This window comes from Acomys russatus, chromosome 13, assembly GCF_903995435.1.
Source record: "Acomys russatus chromosome 13, mAcoRus1.1, whole genome shotgun sequence".
In the NCBI taxonomy this organism is placed as follows: Eukaryota; Metazoa; Chordata; class Mammalia; order Rodentia; family Muridae; genus Acomys; species Acomys russatus.
The window spans coordinates 27,255,867-27,277,070 of record NC_067149.1 but is presented as its reverse complement, the minus strand read 5'-3'; the positions used below and the strand labels follow the sequence as shown (position 1 = coordinate 27,277,070).

General features: G+C 43.0%; 1 protein-coding gene across 14 annotated transcripts in view; it reads left to right on the top strand.

Annotated features, from left to right (window-relative positions):
• The window catches only part of Foxp1 (forkhead box P1), a 602,856-nt gene that overhangs the window by 504,907 nt on the left and 76,745 nt on the right, over positions 1-21,204 (top strand). For 12 of the 14 annotated variants that reach the window (XM_051154977.1, XM_051154979.1, XM_051154989.1 and 9 more), the window contains 3 exons: positions 9,428-9,565; positions 10,620-10,709; positions 15,995-16,148. In XM_051154977.1, coding sequence (XP_051010934.1) covers positions 9,428-9,565; positions 10,620-10,709; positions 15,995-16,148 — 382 coding nt within the window. The remainder of the gene's footprint in view (positions 1-9,427; positions 9,566-10,619; positions 10,710-15,994; positions 16,149-21,204) is intronic. The other 2 variants (XM_051154986.1, XM_051154984.1) reach the window with 1 other exon arrangement.

Sequence of the window (21,204 nt, the reverse complement as noted above, 5' to 3'; positions counted from 1 at the left end):
AGACTGCAAGCACCTGTCATTTCAAAGGCATGACATAAGCAAGTAAATATCGAAATGATACAAATTAAAATGCATTTCACTGTGAAACACCACTCAGCCACCCCTTTTTTTTTTTCCTTCAAGATAAATTAGCACAGGTCCATTCTAGTGTAGAAGAAATAAAAATGTATAAAAGACATTTGTTTTCCAGCCATAAGGACTCTGTACAGAATTCTAGGAGTGGAGTCTGTATTCGCCAATTTGCTTAAAGAGCCTACCTTTCCTCCCCAAATCTGCAGCCTGTTTAACAGAAAGTTGGCTGTTTAAAGGGATGGGAAACACAGCCTGTCAGTGATTTAATCCAAGTAACTGAAAGAAGGTAGGCTTTTGTGTTGTGTTTTTTAATAAACATATTTCATCAGATGAAACTTTTGAGTTTGGGTTGCTTGTATGAAAATTGATGACATCATAGCTAAGCTATGATAATATCGGATAATAATGTCAACTATGTTTTCTGCAGCATGTCTCACTCTCGTTTTTTCCCCCTTCCCTCCCTAGAAGGGGAATGATCTCATGGCAAACAATAGAAAACAACCTAAGTGTCAAAAGAAAATAAAATTAGTGAACTTTTTGTCTGCAGCCATAGAAACGTGGATTAACTCATATTTTTTCAAGGATCGAATGGCAACATTGTACATGAAGCTATAGAGAGTATTGTCTTCTCTGAATTTTCATTTGACAGGGATTTTAGAGGCTGTGATCTTAATTAAATCTCAACCAGCTAACGTGGTGCATCTAAAGGCATGCAGGGTTGCATAACCTTGCTCAGTTGGTAAACTGTAAATCATCAGAAAGCTTATGATAACAATAGTTGATTTACAAAATTATTTTTTGGTATTTGCAGTTAAATGTACCTTAAAAACAAACCCTCACCATCATAGCCTTGCATTTGCACATTGTCAGGAGCTGTCACTTGAAAGATAAACTCCTTTATGACACTGACCAGTTCTGCAACTTTTCAGCCAGCTTCCACACAATGGCAAGAGACAGGGAAATTAAAATCTAGATGAATTAAAAGCAATCAAAGTCCAGCTTTGTCGTGGCTAACGTGGCAGGAGTGGCATTTGAATCAGGAGGGAATGTAGCGGCCAGATTCCCAGCTCAGACTAAAATCTGAGTACAGTTTGTATTGGCAGAAGAAAGAAGCTTAGAGAAATTCATTGTGTTACAGGGTTTCGTTGTGGATGAACATCACTAAGGGGAACTTTAGACTGGCGCTCTGAGTAACTGGGGAAACAGTGATACTGAGAAGCCCCTTGAGGTAGTTCCTTGTGATTTACAGTCAAGGAAAAACCGTAGCAACAGTTGATCAGAAAAGGTTAGAGTGAGTAAACGCATATATTGTGTCTTTCTGTGTGTTGCACGTTAAGCTCTGCAGCCAGTGACAAGGAGTTAACAATCATCAAATAACCACGATAGCTAACTGTCTTGGTCTTTATGATAGCTAGTGCTTACAAACATTGGCTTATTTATCTTTACTGTCTTTAAAACAGATACCTTTAGCTGCTGCGTCTTTTCATTCCAGTATATATGCCTTGGTAGAGGATGCTTACATACACAGTCATTCTGCATGTGTCATTGTCATAAGATTTCAGGGAGGGCTGGCACTTGTGCTGCTGTTAAGATGTCTAACTGTACCTCTAGGGTTATTTGGGGCAAGAAGTCTAACCTAATGCTTATCTGTACTGTTATATTTGTAGAAAGCCTTGACCCTGTAAGCTAAAACTGTTGTTTGGTGCAAGTTTTTGGGTGCTTTTTGTTTTGTTTTGCTTGAGAGGAGGACAGCATGGGGTTCCTTGAACACTGTTTTGAGTCGTTTCAGAGTGCACTCGGCTCCCCTCCAGCCCACCTCCCTTTAACACGGAGAACTCAGGTCCCCCATTGCTAAACATCCGTCGGTACATCGTGGGGCCTTGAGTTACTGGCAAGGGCTAACTTGGGCCTCTCCTTTTCGATAATAGGAAGGACTATCCTTTTCTGAGTCCCTTTTCCAACCTGGCAGTTGTTTGGGTGGGAAATTAATTTAGAGTGAAAAGAGAATTATCAAGCTCCTGCGTTAGGCCCCATGTTCACACTGGGCTGAAGCAGCGAGTCGGTGAGAATGCAGGCTGAAAGTGCCGGTGAGCTTGTTAGGACACCTCGGTACCCTGTTTTAATTCTTAAGCTGTATCTTGCCCTTAAATCTGAAACATCATTGTTCAAATAACTGAGAACAAGGTAAATCAACAACATCAAAAAGGTCAGCCTCTGTGATTTCTCAAGGGCTTGTTATTTTGTACTTCCCAATTCTATTTGATGTCTTGACAAAACAAGATGACACAGGGGAGAATACATTAAAATTTGATTTCTCTCCCCCCCGCCCCCCAACCTCCCCAATCTAACCTGTTACAGTTGTGGCAGCTTAATTTCTTTCTTTCTTTTTTGGCCCTGAAGATAGCGTTAATTGTTCAGTTGCTCTTAGTTGTCACACCTCTTCATGAGGTGGGTCTTCTTTTTTTAATATATTTTGACCTTTCACATGTAGGGAGCTTTAGGTTGGGTTTTTATCTTTATTAGAAATAAATCAATGAATGGAAAAATTTGTCAGAGAAGCAACTGATGTTTTTCCTCATTAGAACCTCATTTGCACCCCTTGGGTTAACTGTGATGGTATCAGGTGAAGGTGTTGGAGGTATGCGTGAGAAATTGCGTAAGTAATTCTTGAAAAGGTGAAAGGAAAATGGTAGAGCCTTAGTAAATCCATATTCAACTTTGGAGTAACCTCATCAGGGCCTACCTATGTGTTTAAATTTATTTACAGTGCTCCCCAATAGTATAAGGGGAGATATTTATTTGTTTTTAATTTCTCTCATATTTCCTGTGCTAGTTACTTTGAAGTAAGGAAAATTATCAATTTATTTCTTAGTTTTGGGAAAAATGGTTTTATAGAGGGAAGGTAAACATTTATTTTTTCCCCATGTACAGTAACCCTTGATCTAAAACTATCTACAGATTTTTGTGGCTTGCTTTAATGATGCGTATTTCTCAACAGGATTGATGCAGTTGTGTCTTTTGTATTGTTTGTAATGTTTCTGTTAAGAGAACTTACTTAGCCAGAGTCTCTTCCCATCCCTTCAAGAGTTAAAGAGCTGTGGGTCACTTCTTTTCTAAGGAACTTTCTGGGACTAGCCACCCCCACCTCCCTTTCTCTGCACTTAAAAATGATTTTGCTGCTTTTGTTAATAGGAAATGTCAGCGTGTTTTTACTCACTCACAGTAAATAGTTTTCAAGCTCACCTACAGGCAAATAAAAGTGAGAAAGAAACGGAAAGGCAATTTCTCTGTTTTTATAATAAATAATAATAATAATAATAATAATAATAATAATAAATAATAATAATAAATAAAAATGGCAGTAGTAATGGTTCTGAGGTTGAAGAGATCAGTTCATAGCAAGTGATTATTTTTGTGCAAAGCTCCCATTGTTTCCTGTATTTAACAGTTGCTAATGGGAAAAGCGATTTAATTTATGTAAACTTTACATTTTTATGCAAATGCAACTGATATTTATTAGAGCTAAAACAATTAAGCTGCCACTTAGTGGCGTAACCTTGCCTGCCTGGAAGATGGTGGAGAAGCCCAGGGCAGCCTCCACTCCCTGTGCTGTAGACAAATATGAATTTTACCTTTTTTTTTTTAATGTGAAGACAAAAAGAACTCAGCTGTGTGAGAGATAGCTTCTTGGGCTTGGTAACCTGAAATCACTCCTGACTGGCAGGCAAGTACTGGACTTAACAATTCTATGTGAAAGGAAGATAGCCTCTCATTGATAGAATGTAATAAACAAAGTGATAAAAAATGAAATGCTAATTGCATTTTAAAGAGGCCTCTTTTTTTTGCTAAAATTTTAATAGGTGGTTGTATTGTTGCTGAGAGAACAGTTAGGCTGATGAGTGACTACTTAGATGGTTTTGCATTAATATAATAACCATTACCTGCCTTAATGCTTTGTATAGTATTATGGCAAAATAGCTAAGTCTAAAAGAGTTATACAAAAAGCAGCGTTCCACAATGAAAGAGAATTATACTTGTCACATGAATACCATGGCTTTTTTTTTTTTAAAGATAGAAATATTGTGTCAGAAACACATTTTCCCTTACTTTCTGATACAGCTACCTTGCTTGGTATTTGATTTAAGTTTTGTATTTTGTTTGTTTGTTTCCTAGTTTCATTATAAATTGTTTTTTACTGACACAGAGAATAGAAGCTCCTTGGCCTTTTATTTTTGGTCTACTTATCTGTTATATCTATTAGTTATTAACTCTGAAAGCTGTCCTGTTTTCCCAGGTGGTTACTGGTAGAGATAGATGCTAGCTTCCTTATGATCCTAGGAATTGGGCATAACTCCTTTTTTTCTTAAAATAGAGCCATTTTCTTTGTTTGCTTTTGTTTTGACATTCTAGAGCCTTCTAATTTAATTTGTTTTGCTCTCGTTGTGTGGCTGACTGGGTGACATCGCCTGACCGCATCAGTTGCCACCCAAACACAGCTTGAAATATGGAAGGCACGTGCATTTCTGGGGGCATACATGTGGCTTATGATCAGAGGTTGAAAACAGTTTCCAAATAATTCTTTGAAAATAAGTTAATGGAAATGCTATAAAAGATAATGAAAATAGAGTGTTACATTTGTACCGTCTTAGTTACTTGATTTGTATACATAGTAATTATGAGAGGAGGTGAGCGTACAAAGTCTATGTGTATTTACTCTGGCCAGTGTTTACTTGTAGTTAACTTCAGTGTAAAGGAAAGGGAGAGAAAGAAATGATAACATGTTATTTTCAGTATTTATATTGTGTCATCTCGCCTCCCACCCAATTCCTTCAATTGTCTCCTAGATTAGAACCAAGTATTGTTTCTATGAGGTTTTTTTTTTTTTAATTATTATTTGTTTGTTTGCTTTTGAAATTTCAACACCCGTCTTGCCCATTGCCTACCTTCCCCCACTTTTGGAAGTAAGAGAAAGCAAAAAGCAGAGTGCATTCTTTAACAGTCTCCAAGCATTCCAACGTTATAGAGTCCTTTTGATGGAAAAGAAAACTGTGCCAGCAGCACTTGAGCCCTTACCAGCCGTGCTGCTGCTAAAGATGCTTCCCTAGCTGCTGGTATTAAGGGGCAGCAGGCCCATACTAGCCACGTTCAGATGGCCAAGCGCAGCTTTATTTCTGCCATTCAGGCAGGTTGGTGTGCACCTGGGATGGGCCACACCCCACTTGGTATCAGGCAACAGCATATCCTGCACTGTTTTTACAATTTTATCTTTTTTTTTTTTATTTTTAATTTTTAAATTCATGATGTTCCCTGAAAGCTCAAATAAAGAGTGTTAACTGTGGGTGCACATGTGTGTTTAAGTTCAGTTTTTTTTTTTTTTTTTTTTAATGCTAGCACTCTTTAAATGTCTGCCAGAAGTTTTATTCGAATTTCTGATCCCTGAAGGCAGCTAGACAGAATCGTTCTAGGTCTTCATAAATTGCCTCCTGTGATTCACTGTGAGCTCATACAGCTCCATGAAGCGCACTCAGTTCTGTATACGCAGACAGTTCACACAGCCATAGTACCAGGGACCATTTTTTTCCCCCTTTGCCTTATATTTAAATTATCTTCTGAGGAAAAACCAAGAATTAGCTTCAACTCCGAGATAGGGCACAAGCCCTTGTAGCTACATGAAACATTAGGAACGGACTTTCATCTCCAGGAGGGTAAGGTGGGTGTCAGGAGGTTGGGGGGGGGGGCGGGGACCAAGTTTAGTTTTCGTGGAACACTTCCAATGAGGGCCCTATAAATATTAGACAACCGTAGTTAAAAACTCACATGACTGTTTTAAATACTATTGATTTAAGCCACTGCCTAGATTTTATGAATCAAAGTGTAATTTCTAAGCTTTGACCATATTTCTCAATGCTAAACCACTCTCTCTCGTGTGCCTTTAGCCGCTTTCCAGACATTCAACACAGGATTAAATGATAGCAGTTACAGTGATCAATAGGGTGAGGGCTAGGCCGATCACTCTTGCTGTTAATGACCTCAGTAGTAATGGGTAATAAAGTGTGGGCTGTAATAGCCCCTCGCTGGTACTGCGTGCCCTTTGATTCCTAGTATTAGTAGGGACTAGCTACATGAGAAAGCTGGACACTGGGAATCAGGGATTGGATATATAGGCCATAATTCTTAAGTATTTAAAACCTTAAACTGTACTCCAATTTTTTTTTCCCCCCTCTTGTTTCTTTTCTATCCCTCTTTGGTTTCTGGTCCATTCAGGTACTTTTCTGAAACCTTGCTGCAACCTCTTGCCCTAATATATTTGGAGCAGAAACTTGAAGGGGTGCAGGGGGGTTGGGGGGGGCAAACCAAAACCCATCTTACTGCATCTGTAAATGAAGCTTCCTTGCCCACTTTGGTGGCTGGAAGCTAACTGGTGTGAAACTGTGGTTTCAGATAGTAAAAGCAAAGTTCAAGCCATCAGGATATAATGGCCCGCTTCTGACCACTAAGGGGCCACTCCACTAGTTGGAAGGGTTACTCAGGCTTCTTGTGCCTGGCCCTGGCTGGGCTGCGCCTGCTGCTTGAAGCGTTTTATTACTCATCAGACCCTCCATCAAAGTGTCCAAAGGGAACAAGCAGGGGAGAGTCTAGTTCATTCTACTGTTCTGCAGCTCGGCTGCCAACAGCGAAGAAGTAGCTGTGGGGAAAGGAGCTGGAAACCATTGGCTCTCTGCAGGGATTTAAAAATTACCTGCACCTGTCAGGCTTTCCCTGGTCACCCTTTTTTTTTTTTAGCTGACAGTCAAGGGACCATGGTTTTTCTTGTTTTAAAAGACACATTTTTAACCAGGCTTGAAAGTAAAAGGCTTTTAAAGTTATATGATGTTTTTTAAAAAGCCAGTAAAATAAACACATTACCTACAATGGTTTAAATCACCTTTATTAAAGTATAATGTATAACTGTACAATGCACTCTTTATTTAGTTGGAGAAGATTTGACATTCATGCATCTATGCGGCCCCTACAGTGTTTCCCTCCCCCGGAAACGTCCCTTTCTAACACAGGGGCTCCAGGGTTTTTTGAAGGAAAAAAAAAATTGCTAGGAAGAGATTGTTTCTGTCCTGTTTCTCTGCCATGGTGCTGTGAGGCTCGTGTTCATCACCAGTTCGGGTTTTACACCACCCTGTTCCTGTGGGTTTTCCTGTCCATCCGCCATTCGGCTCACGAGTATTTGTGTTGTACGTCATCCAAGAAGTGCAGAGAGAAAAAGAAATCCTAAACATGGCTCCTTTGTTTGCTTCAGTGAGCCTCCTGTATGGCCATGGGACTCTCAAGGAATAGTAAACTTCTATTGTGACATGTTGGCTTCAGGAGCTCCTGAGATAGCAACTGGCACCCAGTGCATGTTTAAAAATTCAGAAAGTTTCTTCGGGATGAAGACAAAGTCGACTAATTGGAATTAATGCATAGATGGTTAGATGTTTTGCTAATGTCTTCTTGGCGTTTGCCCTAGACTGTACGCAAGTTCAGTGTTCCAATCATTGGTGATATTTCATGCTGCGAATTATCTTTTTAAAAGGATAATTTATCCATTCATATACATCTGTCCCTTTTTGCATATAAAAATATTCAGACATACCCATCTGTTTTAAATTACAGTGTAACTACATCTACACTTAAAAGACCACTGCAATAAGAAGAATTCATGGATGACCTCCCCGAGTTGGGTTAATGAAATTTTTTTGAGTGTTCTAGCTAGTGTTTTCTAAACACGTGAAGCTTGCACGTGAACTGCCCCCAACTTCCCCCCAACACACAACACACCACCCCAACTGGGAAGAATGTTCACTGGACGTGAATCTGACCTTCAGGAACCATTTTTAGTTCATCAAAATTAGTGATGCTGAGAAATCGGGACATCAGTGCATAATGAGTGTGAAATTAGGAATGAGAGCTCGATATGCAAATGACAGGGCAAGTCATGTGAAAAAGTCAAGATAAACTGCATATTAAGACATTATGTTACATAAAATTAACACTCCGTTTCTCTCTTTTGCTTACTGTTCCCCCGAAAGATTTTTTTTTTAATTCTTTTATCTTTTGATCAGCTATTGTCTGCAGGATTTTTTTTTTTAAAGTGGCATACAGGCAAAGTGCAAAACATGTTATTACCTTTTATTGTAATACATGAGATGACAGCAGACCCTTTTAAACAAAGTATATATCCTTTGCAGCCTCCAGCTTCTTGCTAGCGCATTTGCTTGAAAACCAAAGAAAAGTAAGATGCTTAAATATTACTCTTAGGAGACATTCAGCTCTTGTCTTTTCTTTTATTGTGTGTATGGGTATTTTTTTTTTTTTAAATCTTTTTATGGGGGGGTAATTTTTCATGAAATAGTCTTCTTGGAGTACGGGGACTGACAAAATGGTTCTCATGTAGTCTGAAAATTAAACACAAGTGTGGTGATTATTTTGAATAGCTAAATTACATTCTAGAAAGCTCGCAGAATTTGTAGCATTGTCATTAGGTATCCGCTTGAATACAATTTGTGTAACCTTGGCCAAGACAGCCTGTCATTTTAATGTCAGTGTTTTATCTGAACAAGACATCATCCTTTCAGATATAGTGTGCAGGTTCCTTGCAGAGATGCCCGTGCAGAAACGTGTTAACAGTTGCGAAAACGAAATGCTATCAAGTTCATCACTGTAGCTGTTTGTCACTGAAATGTCATGGAAAGCGGCTTTTACCGGTATCACACATAATATGAAAGAATTGAGACATCTGTATGCTTTGTGAATAAGGAAGGGTAAAAGGCATCCTAGGAAGGGTCTGTGTTTTAAGTTCAGAAGGTGTGTCCAAGCGCAAACCTAAGGAACCTTGATGATTCTGAAAAGCACTGTCCATAAGTGAAGTGGGCCATGCTGGCTGTGGCTACAAAGCTGTTTGTTCCTCCTTAATTTCCTCCCTAAAACAAAACTACAGCGCGGGCTAACTTGTTACAGCTCTTTTTGACTAGAGAGCTGATGTTAATAAGGGCAAGGATGGCTCTGCCCCTAACCCTGATCACATTGGTCAAGGTGTGGCAAGGTTGCCCAGAGCCCATCCTGGCTGCAAGATTTTCTTCCACATCTCTTGGCTTGCCCAGCATTTGTGATGCCCTGCGTTGGATACCTTAGCAACAACATTGCTGTAAAATTGACAGTGATAGCTGCCCAAGGGTTTGCATAGGATTTGCGGCTGTATCTGTTCACCACAAACACTGTGCTGTGTGGGAAGTTGGTCAGTCCTTGAAGCAGGCTGAACCTGGGAGGCTGAGGGCATGTGTGGCTCGCTGGCTTCCCGTTCACCCGTTCCTTCATGTTCTAGGTCCCCGTGTCAGTGGCTATGATGACACCTCAGGTTATCACTCCTCAACAAATGCAGCAGATCCTCCAGCAGCAAGTGCTGAGCCCCCAGCAGCTCCAGGTCCTCCTCCAGCAGCAGCAGGCCCTCATGCTTCAACAGGTAATAGTCCTCCTTCCCCTCTCCCTCCCTCTTCCCCTTCCTTCCTCCCCCTCCCCCCTTCCCCCTGCAGAATCCAGAGCCGCACAGCTCAGCCCCCAGCTCCTCTGCACCCGCGCAGTTGCTTTCCCTGTCGAAGAATGAACATGGCAGGCTATGCTCCCTGAGCGATAAGTGTGGCTTCCATGCCCTTGAAGGAAGAGTATGACACCGTCAGGCCCAGGGCTCCTTGTCTAGAGACTGCCCCGTGCGCTGAGATTAGAACTGTAATTGGACTTGGGAGAAAAAGATCTTTTAGGCTTACGTGGCTTTTCACGCCTTCATTTGGTAAGCCAAGAGGCTTCAAAATGCCACAAATCAAAGCAGCACGGGGTGAGGCGCACGTTGGAAACAAGTTTATATATATAGGCAGCGCTTGACATCCCCACTTCAACTCCAAAGCTAACCTTAAGGAAGCTGTTTTCTTGGACACGCAAAGAAGCGTCTCGGAGTTTATATTAATTTCAAGGCACAGAGTTGACTTTTCACACACATGGTGTTACTCAGATAAACTTGTGGCTGCCTCTGTGTCCTGGTGACATAATATTCACACTTAAGAAGCAACCCAAACCCAACAGACACGGCTACGATGCTACAGGGGTAGAAATCACTACTGTATAGGACTCAGGAAGTTGCCACCACTGTTGGAGCATCCAGGTGTGGGACCCTCCTTGCCCCTCCTCCCTTACTTTAGAAAGCCCGAACCAGAGACTGACCAGACCCTGCAAGGGCACCTCAGCTTTGTTGTACAATCGAAGGTCATCCCTTGCCTTATTTTAATTAATTTGTATAGAAAATGGTATGTTTTTCATCAGCTCATTTTTGAGATTACTTCTCAGACCTTAATGCCAGGAAGAGTCAGTGTGCGTGGAATTTATTGTCGGGTTTCAAAGTAAAAGGTCAGGCCATTCCAGATAAAAGGATGCTATTTTTCAAGTCACAGTTTGTGCGTGGCATGGAGAGGGACAGTGGGCTGCGCTCTTCTATTACTTACCGCCCCTCCTTTCTCTCCTTGTAGCAGCAGCTTCAAGAATTTTATAAAAAACAACAGGAACAGTTGCAGCTTCAACTTCTCCAACAGCAACATGCTGGAAAACAGCCGAAAGAGGTACCGATGATGCATATTTTACTTTCAAACCACAGATCTCAGGGGACTATCTAGTGGCTATTAAACTGTCATTCATCTTTTAAATGATTGCCCAACTCAGCTGACCCTATCGGTTCTCGCCTTTCAGACCAAGAGTTATCGTCCCGTTTGCGCGACGATTTCTCGATTCCTTACTTTACATTACCACAGCCGTGTACCTCTGTTTGGGGACAGTACCATGAGCAGTGCTCTGGGCTCCTTTGATACAACCGAGGACCAGCATGCAGCTGGGCCGGGGGAGGGACAAAATGGGAAAAGGACGAACACTTAACCTTTTTTTTTTTTTTTTTTTTTTCATCATTTAATTATTAGTTTGTCTGTGTTATGAACTCAAGTGTTTGGGCAGGTGGCAACGGCCCTTCTGCATTGGCAAGCTAACTTACGTGAGGTCAGGCGAGCAAGCAAGGCGTTTAGAACGTGATGAACCATCCGTGTGTCTTCATGTAACCTTCTTGCATGTTGAGCACGTCCTAGTTGCCGAGCGTGTGCAGTAAAGCACATGAGTTAAAGTCAGCAGACTCTGGCTTGGCCATTTGTACTTAACTGAGGAAACAAAACAACAACGACAACAACAACAAGCCTCCAAACCACCACACTGTATTTACTTTTATGTCCCAGTTCTTTGTAGTGTATAATTTATTGCATTTGGCCTCTCTGCCCAAGCAGGTGACACTTGTAGTAGACCCATATGCGGTAAGACTGTCCCAGGGGTTCCCACCTCACCTTCTGTGTGCTGCCACGGACTTGAGGGTGCTGTCCATCGTGGGAACCCTTGGGAGCCACTATGCCTCACTATCATATCCTCCCACTCTTCTGCATTTTCACAGTGCTCCAAAGGTTTTTGCTTATGTATCTGCCATTGCTGCAACAAAACATGAACAGCACGCTGCCCTGCGTCTTGGCTTTCCTGGCGACCCTACACAGCTAGCCACTTTTGCTCTCGTGGCAGAGTCTTGCCAGGTGACTGACTCCATAATCCCTGTTTCTCACATGAGTATGGAGGCTGGTTTTACCCATGGGAGTCACCCAGTCTTCTCTCCCATGCCGGCTCCTCCCTTTACACAAATTGGGTACGCTCTCTATGGTCTGCCAAGAAGCTTCCCCAGCCTGCGTCCTGTTTAGCAGGCCGCTTGTAAACCCCCTGCAGAGCAGGGGCAGTTTTGGGGTAAAGGGGAGGAGGCATATTAATGAAAATGCTGACACAACCTTAAGGACAGTGGCTCGCCACCGGGAGCTGCTCTAATAAAAAAGGGAACAGATTAAAAAGTGTCTAAAATGTAAATCTAAAGGACTAACAGTAATTAAAATGGAAATGGCACAGGGAGGGAAGGCATGTAATTGTGAGATATCACCCCGCAGAAGGCTCTCAGCTTTGTTTTCCTGGCTGTTTTTCTAATTCAGCGGGGCCTGCTCATCAGTGGCAGTTCAATGCGCCTTAATGACTCTAGGATTGCAGGCATCACTCTGGACAAAGAAATGATTATTGTGCGGTCAAAAGAAGTTCAAAGACAAGGAGGGAATTTCAGTTTTTCCCCTTAGAGATCCACATTCAAGAGCATATAAATTAAGCCAAATGTTAAAAACCACAGTCTGAAAGCTGACTTCAAAGTCACAACTCTCTAATTAATGAACTGCGAGCTTCAGTTTGGACAAGTTGGGGTTTGATGCGCCCATAAATCAACATGACAGGCCTGTTTCACAGTCTCAGACAGTGCTTGTCATGGAGTCACAGCAGATGTAAACACAGCAGAAGAAAGGAGGGCTATGGAGGAGGCGCAATTGATCAACAGAATTGGTAAAAACCCACTTTTGAGGCACATTATGCATGATCACAGGAAATGGTTACAGCCTCAAGAGGTTTCCCCGTCTGCTGTTGCTTTTTTGAATCAGATTTCTCACAGCCTTCAAAAGGGAGAAGAAGAATTATGGAGTTTCTCCCCCGTGGCTTGCAGGCAATAACCCCCTGTTGTTATTTTGTGCTTCTTTCTTTTCAAAGGCATCAAAATTTAGTTTTTTTTAAAGATCTTTAACTCCATATTTGAAGACACACTAGAAAGGGCTGCCACTGTCACTCTTATCAGTTACCAGGGCCTGCGTTCTTCCTTCCCGTTGCCACTTCTTATTAACCTCTTATTTGGTCCCGTAGACCGAGTTTGGAAAGCCTACCCTCGTGCTGGGAAGACATGAAAGTTCAGATGAGCTCTGAGGGCTCCGGAACGAGATGGAGTGGGGGGAAGTTCCCCAGCAGAGGAGAGTTCCCAAAGTGCTGTTGTCGGGAAGGGGGCGGGGGGACACAAGCACAATAGTAACATCTGGGTCTGGCCAGAAAGTGACAGCACGGTAGTGGCTTTGTTTGTTTGTTTGTTTGTTTGTTTGTTTGTTTGTTGTGTTCCATCTGCTTGCTCTGGCCCAGGGCTTGGTGACCCAGGAGTTAAGTGACCTTAACAGACCTAGAAGAAGGCAAACAAGTGGCATCAGACTAGAATCTGTGGGTTTCACCGTGTGGTCCATGAGTGGTTTGGAGACCCTGCTTCCCTGAGATGGCAAGTGCTCCTGGCCCACAAATCATCAAGCAGCTATGGGGGGAAAGTTACATGGTAGCAGCTGTGTGGCGTGGCCTGATGGTGATAACTTGACAAGTTTTGAACATAGACTTGGGCAGACGTGGCAAGTGTATTCCTTTACCGAATGAGGTGCCAATAGCAGCTCATTGTTTTCTACAGTCAGGTACTTTTTTGTTTGTTTGTTTTTTACCCCCCATCTCTGGCTTCATAGCCATAGCACAATGCATTTGCTATCTTTTTTCCTAAAGTCATATTTGGTTCCCCCTTGTGAGGTTTCATGTCACGTCGAACCGGACCCACTTCAGAGAGAAGTGCTCGCCTGATGGTGTCAAAAGTGTAGCCCAGTACATCCATGGAAGAGACAGCTCCTGGATCCTGGACTCTTGGTTGGGAAAGTGGATGGCAGAATTCATTTTAGAATTAAGCTGGGTGTGCAGGGGGGGTGCCATCCTGTGTGGTGAGGTGGCAGAGCTGATTGTTTTAAAAGGGCCGTTTGTCCTGAGCAGTTATGACAGTTTATGTTATGCGGTAGGGAGTAGCCAAAGAAAGGAAAACAGACCTTTGACTGCAGCTCTAGGGAGGGGACCTGAAACGAAAGGTTTATCAGGGCATTTGAGCATTTTAGCACTGCCTGCTGACCTGTCGGGGGACTGCGCAGAGACCTTTTTTGTATGCATTCAACTGTGAGAAGTAAACAAACGGACTCGTATCCTGTGTTTGGTAACTGGGTGGGGAGCACAGTTTGGCAACCAGTGTTGCTTTTAAATTCTTCTTTGGACAATGGGCCTTGTATACTTTTATATCCTGGCTTTTCAAACGTGGACAGCTTTCATGGGCACTTTCCTAGGGATGGCCACAGACAACAGAAAAAAGCATCAGTCATTTTATATAAATACACAGTTTTTAAACATTCTCTTACAGTAAGACGGGAAGCGCCCTCCCCAGCCTCCATCCCCTCCCCTTCATATTTGACCTCAACAGTGGCTAATTTCCCAGTCTTTGACTGTGGCAGTGTCCCCCCCCTTCTTTAATGGCACCAGTTAATATCTGTGGAAGAAGTGAAAAAATCCTTTTGACACAAATACAACTATCACTGGGTTCCACATGGATGCGGTGACTTGGGGAAGTGAAAACAATTGGATCATTTTCTGCATGCTGTTCTTAAAATGAAAGCACTGGCTTTTCATTTAAATGTATTTAAATGTATTTTGTTGTCAGTGGTATGGAATTTGTTTTTTGGAGTGAAACTCAATTAACTTTCTCAGTGGCGTGGTGGTAAGTCTGAAATTGGTTACTAATATAAGGATGATGGCTTTTTTTCTTTCGTCTCTTAAACTGTAAAATAAACTACTTGGAGGCCAAAAGGAAACCACCATTTTTCTCTTCCTTTGAACTTTGCATCAGAAGGTCTTGGTGCGCACGCCATTTTATGGCCATATCGGATCAAGGTCCTGCGTTAGGTTAAGTGGATGCAGTTGTTTATAAAGCGTTGTTATTAAGCAGAGAAGGCAGGCTCTAAAAACACTGGCTCACTGCCTCATTGCAGAAGCGCCACTGGCCTTTGGAATAATACTTAGAATTAAGATGAGCTCTTGTGTGTTCCTTGAAGATTGTTTTTGGGGTGGGAGAGAGAAGAATTCAGTTTGGAAAGGGTTAATTTTTCCTTTCTAATTGTTCGCCATAACGTAGCCAAGACCTCCACCTCGACATGATTCCTAGCAGATTAAGGATATTAGATAATTTCCTTCTATTTATTGTATTCCTGCACCGTATTATCTTTCTATCACTCAGATAATTACTGAGGAAATCTACATTAATTTTTTTTGGCTGGGGCAAAGCCTGCTAAACACAGGAATGATGTATTGATGTTTTACACAACAGAAGTTTTCCTCCTGTCATTGTCCAGTCAACAGAGATATTTGTCATATCATAAAGCCCCTCCTTTTCGAGGACAAAGCGGGCGGGGGACACTGGGCGACCTGGAGGTTGGAACTCAAGCCAACTTAAGGATCTAAAGCTTGGAGCGCCCGTTCACACTAAACCCTCATGGTGGAGTACGGTGTTGTTTGCTAAATTATGAATGTGCGTAATTAAAATCTAGTGGCTGTTTCTATGAAAGATTTACAATGTTATTTCATCGTTTGTCATGGCTAATTAACAATATTAGATGAAGTTTTTCTTCTTCAAAGGTCTGATTTTTTTTCTCATTTATTTATGTCAGAAGTGATAAACAGTAGTTAAAGGCCTTTGCTAGTACAAGGCAGGGAGGGAGGCGCCTTGTTCTCTCACACCCCAAAGGGTTCAGGGTTCACAGCCCTCCAGAAGGATGCAGTCTCCTTCCTAGTGGAGAAAATTAGAGATTTCAAAGTGTCAAAAGTTCATGTCTGGCCTGCAAAACTCGCTTTTCCTATTGTTTGGAAAGCAGGCTTGTCAAAGGAATCCTTTTCCTGGGAGGGGCGGGGACCAACATAAGAGTTAACACAGATCCCCTCCCCCCCCCCCCAGCCTTCATGCATAGCATGTTGCATCCATTTTAAACCTTGACATTGAGTCCTCCACCAAATCGAGGTGACAGTCAGTCCTCAGTTTTTTTGAAGATGGCGGTGAGTTTTGAAGCACGTGCACTTTGAGCCTTCATGGGGAATTGGCCATCTCATTTCTGCCCCTCACTGTTTCTTGCAGCAGCAGCAGGTGGCTACCCAGCAGTTGGCTTTCCAGCAGCAGCTTCTACAGATGCAGCAGCTGCAGCAGCAGCACCTCCTGTCCCTGCAGCGCCAAGGCCTTCTAACAATTCAGCCGGGGCAGCCTGCCCTTCCCCTCCAACCTCTTGCTCAAGGTAGGCACCCATTGCCCTGGATTGCACAGGAAGCCGCTCTGTGGAGAGGGTGGGCAGAGGGCATGGGTTATCTCTTGATCTCTGCCTGCTGGGGATGCAGGGAACTGCCTGCCTGAAACATGCACTGAGAGGCATTAGGCAAACAAACAAACAAACAAACAGTAAGCAGATGGGGCCTTGCAGAATCTGCTGAAGTCAAGAGGAAGACCTGGGGCATGCTCACTGGGCTGGGCCTTGTTGCAGCGTCTGGGGAAGCGATATTCAGGGCACTCACTGTATGTCTCAGTGTGGCCCTTTGGCATTCCAGTTCCAGTGTTCTTGAAACATACAACATGCCAAGTTCTTTTCCTTCCTTCCTCCCTCCCCCCCTTCTTCCTCTCCTCTCTGTACATGCACCCCCGTTCTCCCTCTCCTCCCTATCTCCTTCTTGTCTCTTCTCCGCCCCCCCCCCATAGTGCCTCTGACATAGTTCAGGCTAACCTGGAACTCACAGTCCCCCTGCCTCCACCTCCTAAATCCCAGGGTTTAGGTATGCGCCATGATGCTCGGCTCCTCAAAACTTTTTTATCGTTGTATTTTTTATTTTTGCCTACATGTCTGACCATACGCCGTGTGTGTGTCTGATGCCTGTAGAGGGCAGGAGAGGGTGCCAGATCCCCTTGGTTTGGAGTTACAGACAGTTGTGAGCTGCCATGTAGGTGCTAGGAATTAAATTCAGGTCCTCTGGAAGAACAATGCTCTTAATTGCTAAGGCATTCCTTCAGCTCCCTAAACCCATTTTTAAAAAATATTTAGGTACACTATCAATTTTTATTACCATCATGGATGTTAAAATCAGTCTAATTAGCCAGGCTCAGTGGTGCATACCTGTATCCCAGCACTCTGTGAGTTTGAGGCCAGCCTGGTCTACAAAGTCCAGGACAGCCAAGGCTATACAGAGAAAACCCTGTCTCAAAAAACAAAACAAAACAAAACAAAAAACAAAAAAGCAAAACTGAACAAATAAATAAACAGAAAAATAAATAAAATCTGACTTCTAAAATTTAGTGTGATAATTTTTTGTTTTGTTTCTGGTTTTTTTTTTTTCTTTTCATTTTTGAGCTCATTTGTTGAACACTCATTTCCTGTTTGCTTGTTTGTTTGTTTTTTATAAACGTTGATTCTTGAAAAGTATCAAGGATATTTGGTGGTTTTATTTTAATTATTAACTTATGGGTGTTTTGCCTGCGTACGTTTTGTGTACCATGTGCATGCAATGCCCGTGGAGGCCAGCAGAGGGCATCAGGTTTCTGCAACTGGAGTTACACATGGTTCTGAGCTGCCACGCGGATGCTGGGAACCCAACCTGAGCTCTTTGGGAGAGCAAGTCAGTGCATTTACCCACCAGGCTGGCTCTCCAGTTCTGAAAAATGTCACTGTTTAGTAAGTACCTTGAATCTTCTTCGAACAGCTGCAGCTGTCAGAGACAAAGGGAGTCTGTAGGTGTTCTTAGGAGGAGCCTGTGGGTGCAGCCAGCTCTGATTTATGGGAAGGGAGGAAGGGGGATCACGTAGGAGGGCCATGACTGTGTTTAAGGGCCAGTTCCTTTGTCCCAAATTCACCTTTCCATGTCTGTGCAGTCCACATTCTTGGACTCTGTGAAGTACACATCAAAAAAAAAAAAAAAAAAAAAGAAAAGAAAATAAGGAACACTGATATCTGGGCTGAACACTGAAAGGTGATTTTCTTGTCGTTCCATGTTCTACATAGCAGTGGTTAAGTAGTCACACAGTATTAAGTACCGTAAATATGTAGGGCTGGCTTAAATTTAAATAGGGTATTCATGGCTTCTTTCAATTACCATGCCATTCTCTCCTTTCCTTTCCTTTCCTTTCTAACCCCCTTCCTTCCTTTTTCCTTCCTTCCTTCCTTCCTCCCTCCCTCCCTTCCTTCCTCCCTTCCTTCCTTCCTCCCTTCCTTCCTTCCTTCCTTCCTTCCTCCCTCCCTCCCTCTCTCCCTTCCTTTTTCCTTCCTTCCTTCCTTCCTTCCTTCCTTCCTTTTTCCTTCCTTCCTTCCTCTTTGCCTCTTTACTTTTCTTTCCAGACGGAATCTCTTACTTTGTAGCCCAAGGCTGGCCTCCAGCTCCTCTCTCCATCCCCCGAGCACAGTTTGAGATTTTAGGTGTGTACCACAACGCCCACTTTCTCCCGATCCACAGTGGGATCCTGCAAATACAAATTATGAGTGTGTGTGGCACTGCAGACTCCACTTCCTTAATGCAGGCAGTCCTTCCTGCCCTGGGTCTAGATTTGCTGGTGGATGGATGGGGTAGCTACGGCTTCCTAAGTTTTGCATTCAGTTGCCTCCTGACGCAGGCTGAGAGTGATGAATCTCTTTGTGCTGCCGAAGAGGTAGTCACTTGTCTAGGAATCTTTGGTGTTGCAGGGAGCCAGTGAGGTGTGTCTATTTAGGCTTTGTCTCCTGAGTCGACCACACCCGACATCTGTCCCTTATGGGTTTTGTTGTTTTCTTTACCGTTAATGTTAAGACTTTGGCTCTTTTCCTCCTTTCACTTCCTCCTGCAGTCCCACCTGCCCTTGTCTTCTCTGCTGAGCCCTTTGGTATCTGAGAGGCATCTCTTCCATTGCTGTCCAGTGAGAAGTGGGAAGTGAGCACAGGGCAGAGGAAGGACACTTCGGCTAATGCATTTCTGTGCTTGCATAATGATATAACCTGCACTAATTACACCCTGTGGTTTATTGTTGGAAACATGGCGTGCTATCCTGACACACCCACTGGACTCAGGCTTCACTCGCTCTCACCCTCATCTTTTCCCACCGCTCCTACACTATTAAGTTTGCTCACTAAGGTTCATTGTTACAGCACATCAGTTAAGCTGTCCAAAAGAGGGCAATTGGGCAGTGACAAGACAAGCGCATGTGTAATGCGAAAGAAATGAACGTGGTGGTGCATGCAGTGTAATCTGCACAGTAACACCTCGGAGACACCGTAGGCAATTCACTAGCCGTGGCATTGATTGATAGGCCTAACAGTCTGCTGTAACTATTAGCGCCTGCAACAGTAGGAAGAAGCTTATGTAAAGACTAGGGGGTGTCTGTATATGCGCCCAGGATGGCATGAGTGTACATGCTGGTGTTGCTGGCACTGGGCACTGGGTTTCCTTGCTGTCTCTCACGGAGCAGGAGCTCGTTTTGGTCTCCCCAGCCTCCTCTGCAAAGTGGCTCAAGAGCATTCAGTCACGTTGAACTACAACACAATTATTTTTTTTTTCTTTATCCGAGCGATGATGGCTTAAAACTGATGTCATTATGAGGTTTAAATCAACTTTCTGCTTGCTTGAACATGGTCACCTGGGTACGGATGTGCAAGGACAAAAAAAGGTTGATCAACTGTTTGTCTTGGAGCCAGTGATACCTGGGGTTGTAAAATTGAGTTCCACAACCAGTAATCTGTCAACTGTCCCCACAACATACATTTTTTAAACCTGTGCCTGCATTTTCTTCTATAATGAAGGAGCAGGTTGTCTCAGGGCTGGGGTGGAGTGGGGGTGGGAAGAGGAAGAAGAAAGAATAGCAAAAAAAAAAAAAAAAAAAAGAAGAAGAAAGAAAGAAAGAAACCTTGTGAGCCATAAGGGCTACCTAGGTGCTTGAAAGTGCCGGCAGCGCCTACTCCACAATGAAACCATCAGGATTCTTCTGCAGCTCGTTCATGGTCTCGCTGTTACTTTAAAGCTGGGTGTAAATCTGAGAGTATACTGATAATAAGTGATGTTTTAAAGGCCCCTTCTAGTCCCACACAACCCCTGGAGATTGTATAGAAGACTGTTTTCTTTCTAGGTTATTCTAGACAGTCGTTTCCAACCTTCCTAATGCTGGAACCCATTAATACAGTTCCTCATGTTGTGGTGACCCCAGCCATAATATTATTTTTGTTGCTATTTCACAGCTTTAATTTTGCTACTGTTGAGAAGCATAGCGTAAATAGCTGATATGCAGATAGTCCTAGGTGACCCCCAAAGGGGTTGCGATCCACAGGTTGAGAGCTGCTGCTCCAAAGCCTCCTCTCTCTCTGCCATAATAAGCCTACCTGTTCTCACACAATTGCATTTATCATTTGATTGTCCTTGATACCCATAGTTTCAGACAGAAATATCCTAGTTCTGCATACTTGGTTGCATGCCAATTAATGGTTTTGTCTAACTTGGTACTCTTACTGTACTGTTCTGGAAGAAACATGTGGTTTCTGAAAACGGAATATCCATGTAACCTGATGGGTCATCAGCTTGGCTGCTGTCTGTCTTAATTCTGTCCTGAGGTGTAGGCGTTCTGGGGTGGCTAGCCATCACTGAACAACAGTGAACTAACAAGCAGCAATTGAAGTGACCGCCCGTCTTCAGTCTATTGAGAAAGCTTCTAAGCCTAATGATCACGTTGACATTTGACCCCAAAGTACCTGTTGTTCCTTCCCTTTTGGCCTCAAAGTCCCGTTTTCTATTTGGTCCTTGTGGATGGTGAACCTGATTTTTTCAACCTATTGGAACAAATGAAAACCAGCGTCCCACCAGTGCACCCACTACGCAGCTGTAGCAAGTGGTGAACGCAATTGTCTTGGTATTAATTTGCCAGAGAAGAACTGTCCTTTTGGAGCAGCCTCTGCATCTTGCTTTTCTCAGAACAAAAGGTGTGAAGGCAGCTGTTGCCAGACATGTGTTCTTTCCCTTGCATTTGACCCAGAAATCAATTAGTCTTTGTTGAAAAAAAATTGGTGGCTATTTCTTTTCCTGTGTTTACTCATTAGAAAATAGAATAGGTGTTGGCTTATGTGCCTTCATACTGATACACCCACCATCCACAGACCATCGTGTTCCCTGTTGTTTCAATCAAGTAAACCATGGTCAGAGGGTCAGCTTTGTTTCGGGTAATTGTCAGTGTGTGGATCACAGTGGCAGACCTGCTAGCTGTAGGCACACCCTGCCTGTCACTTTGAAAGGTGTTTGAAAATAATAGCTCAGATGCAACAAAACCAGACCCAGGATTGTGTCGTGACCTTTCCCTTT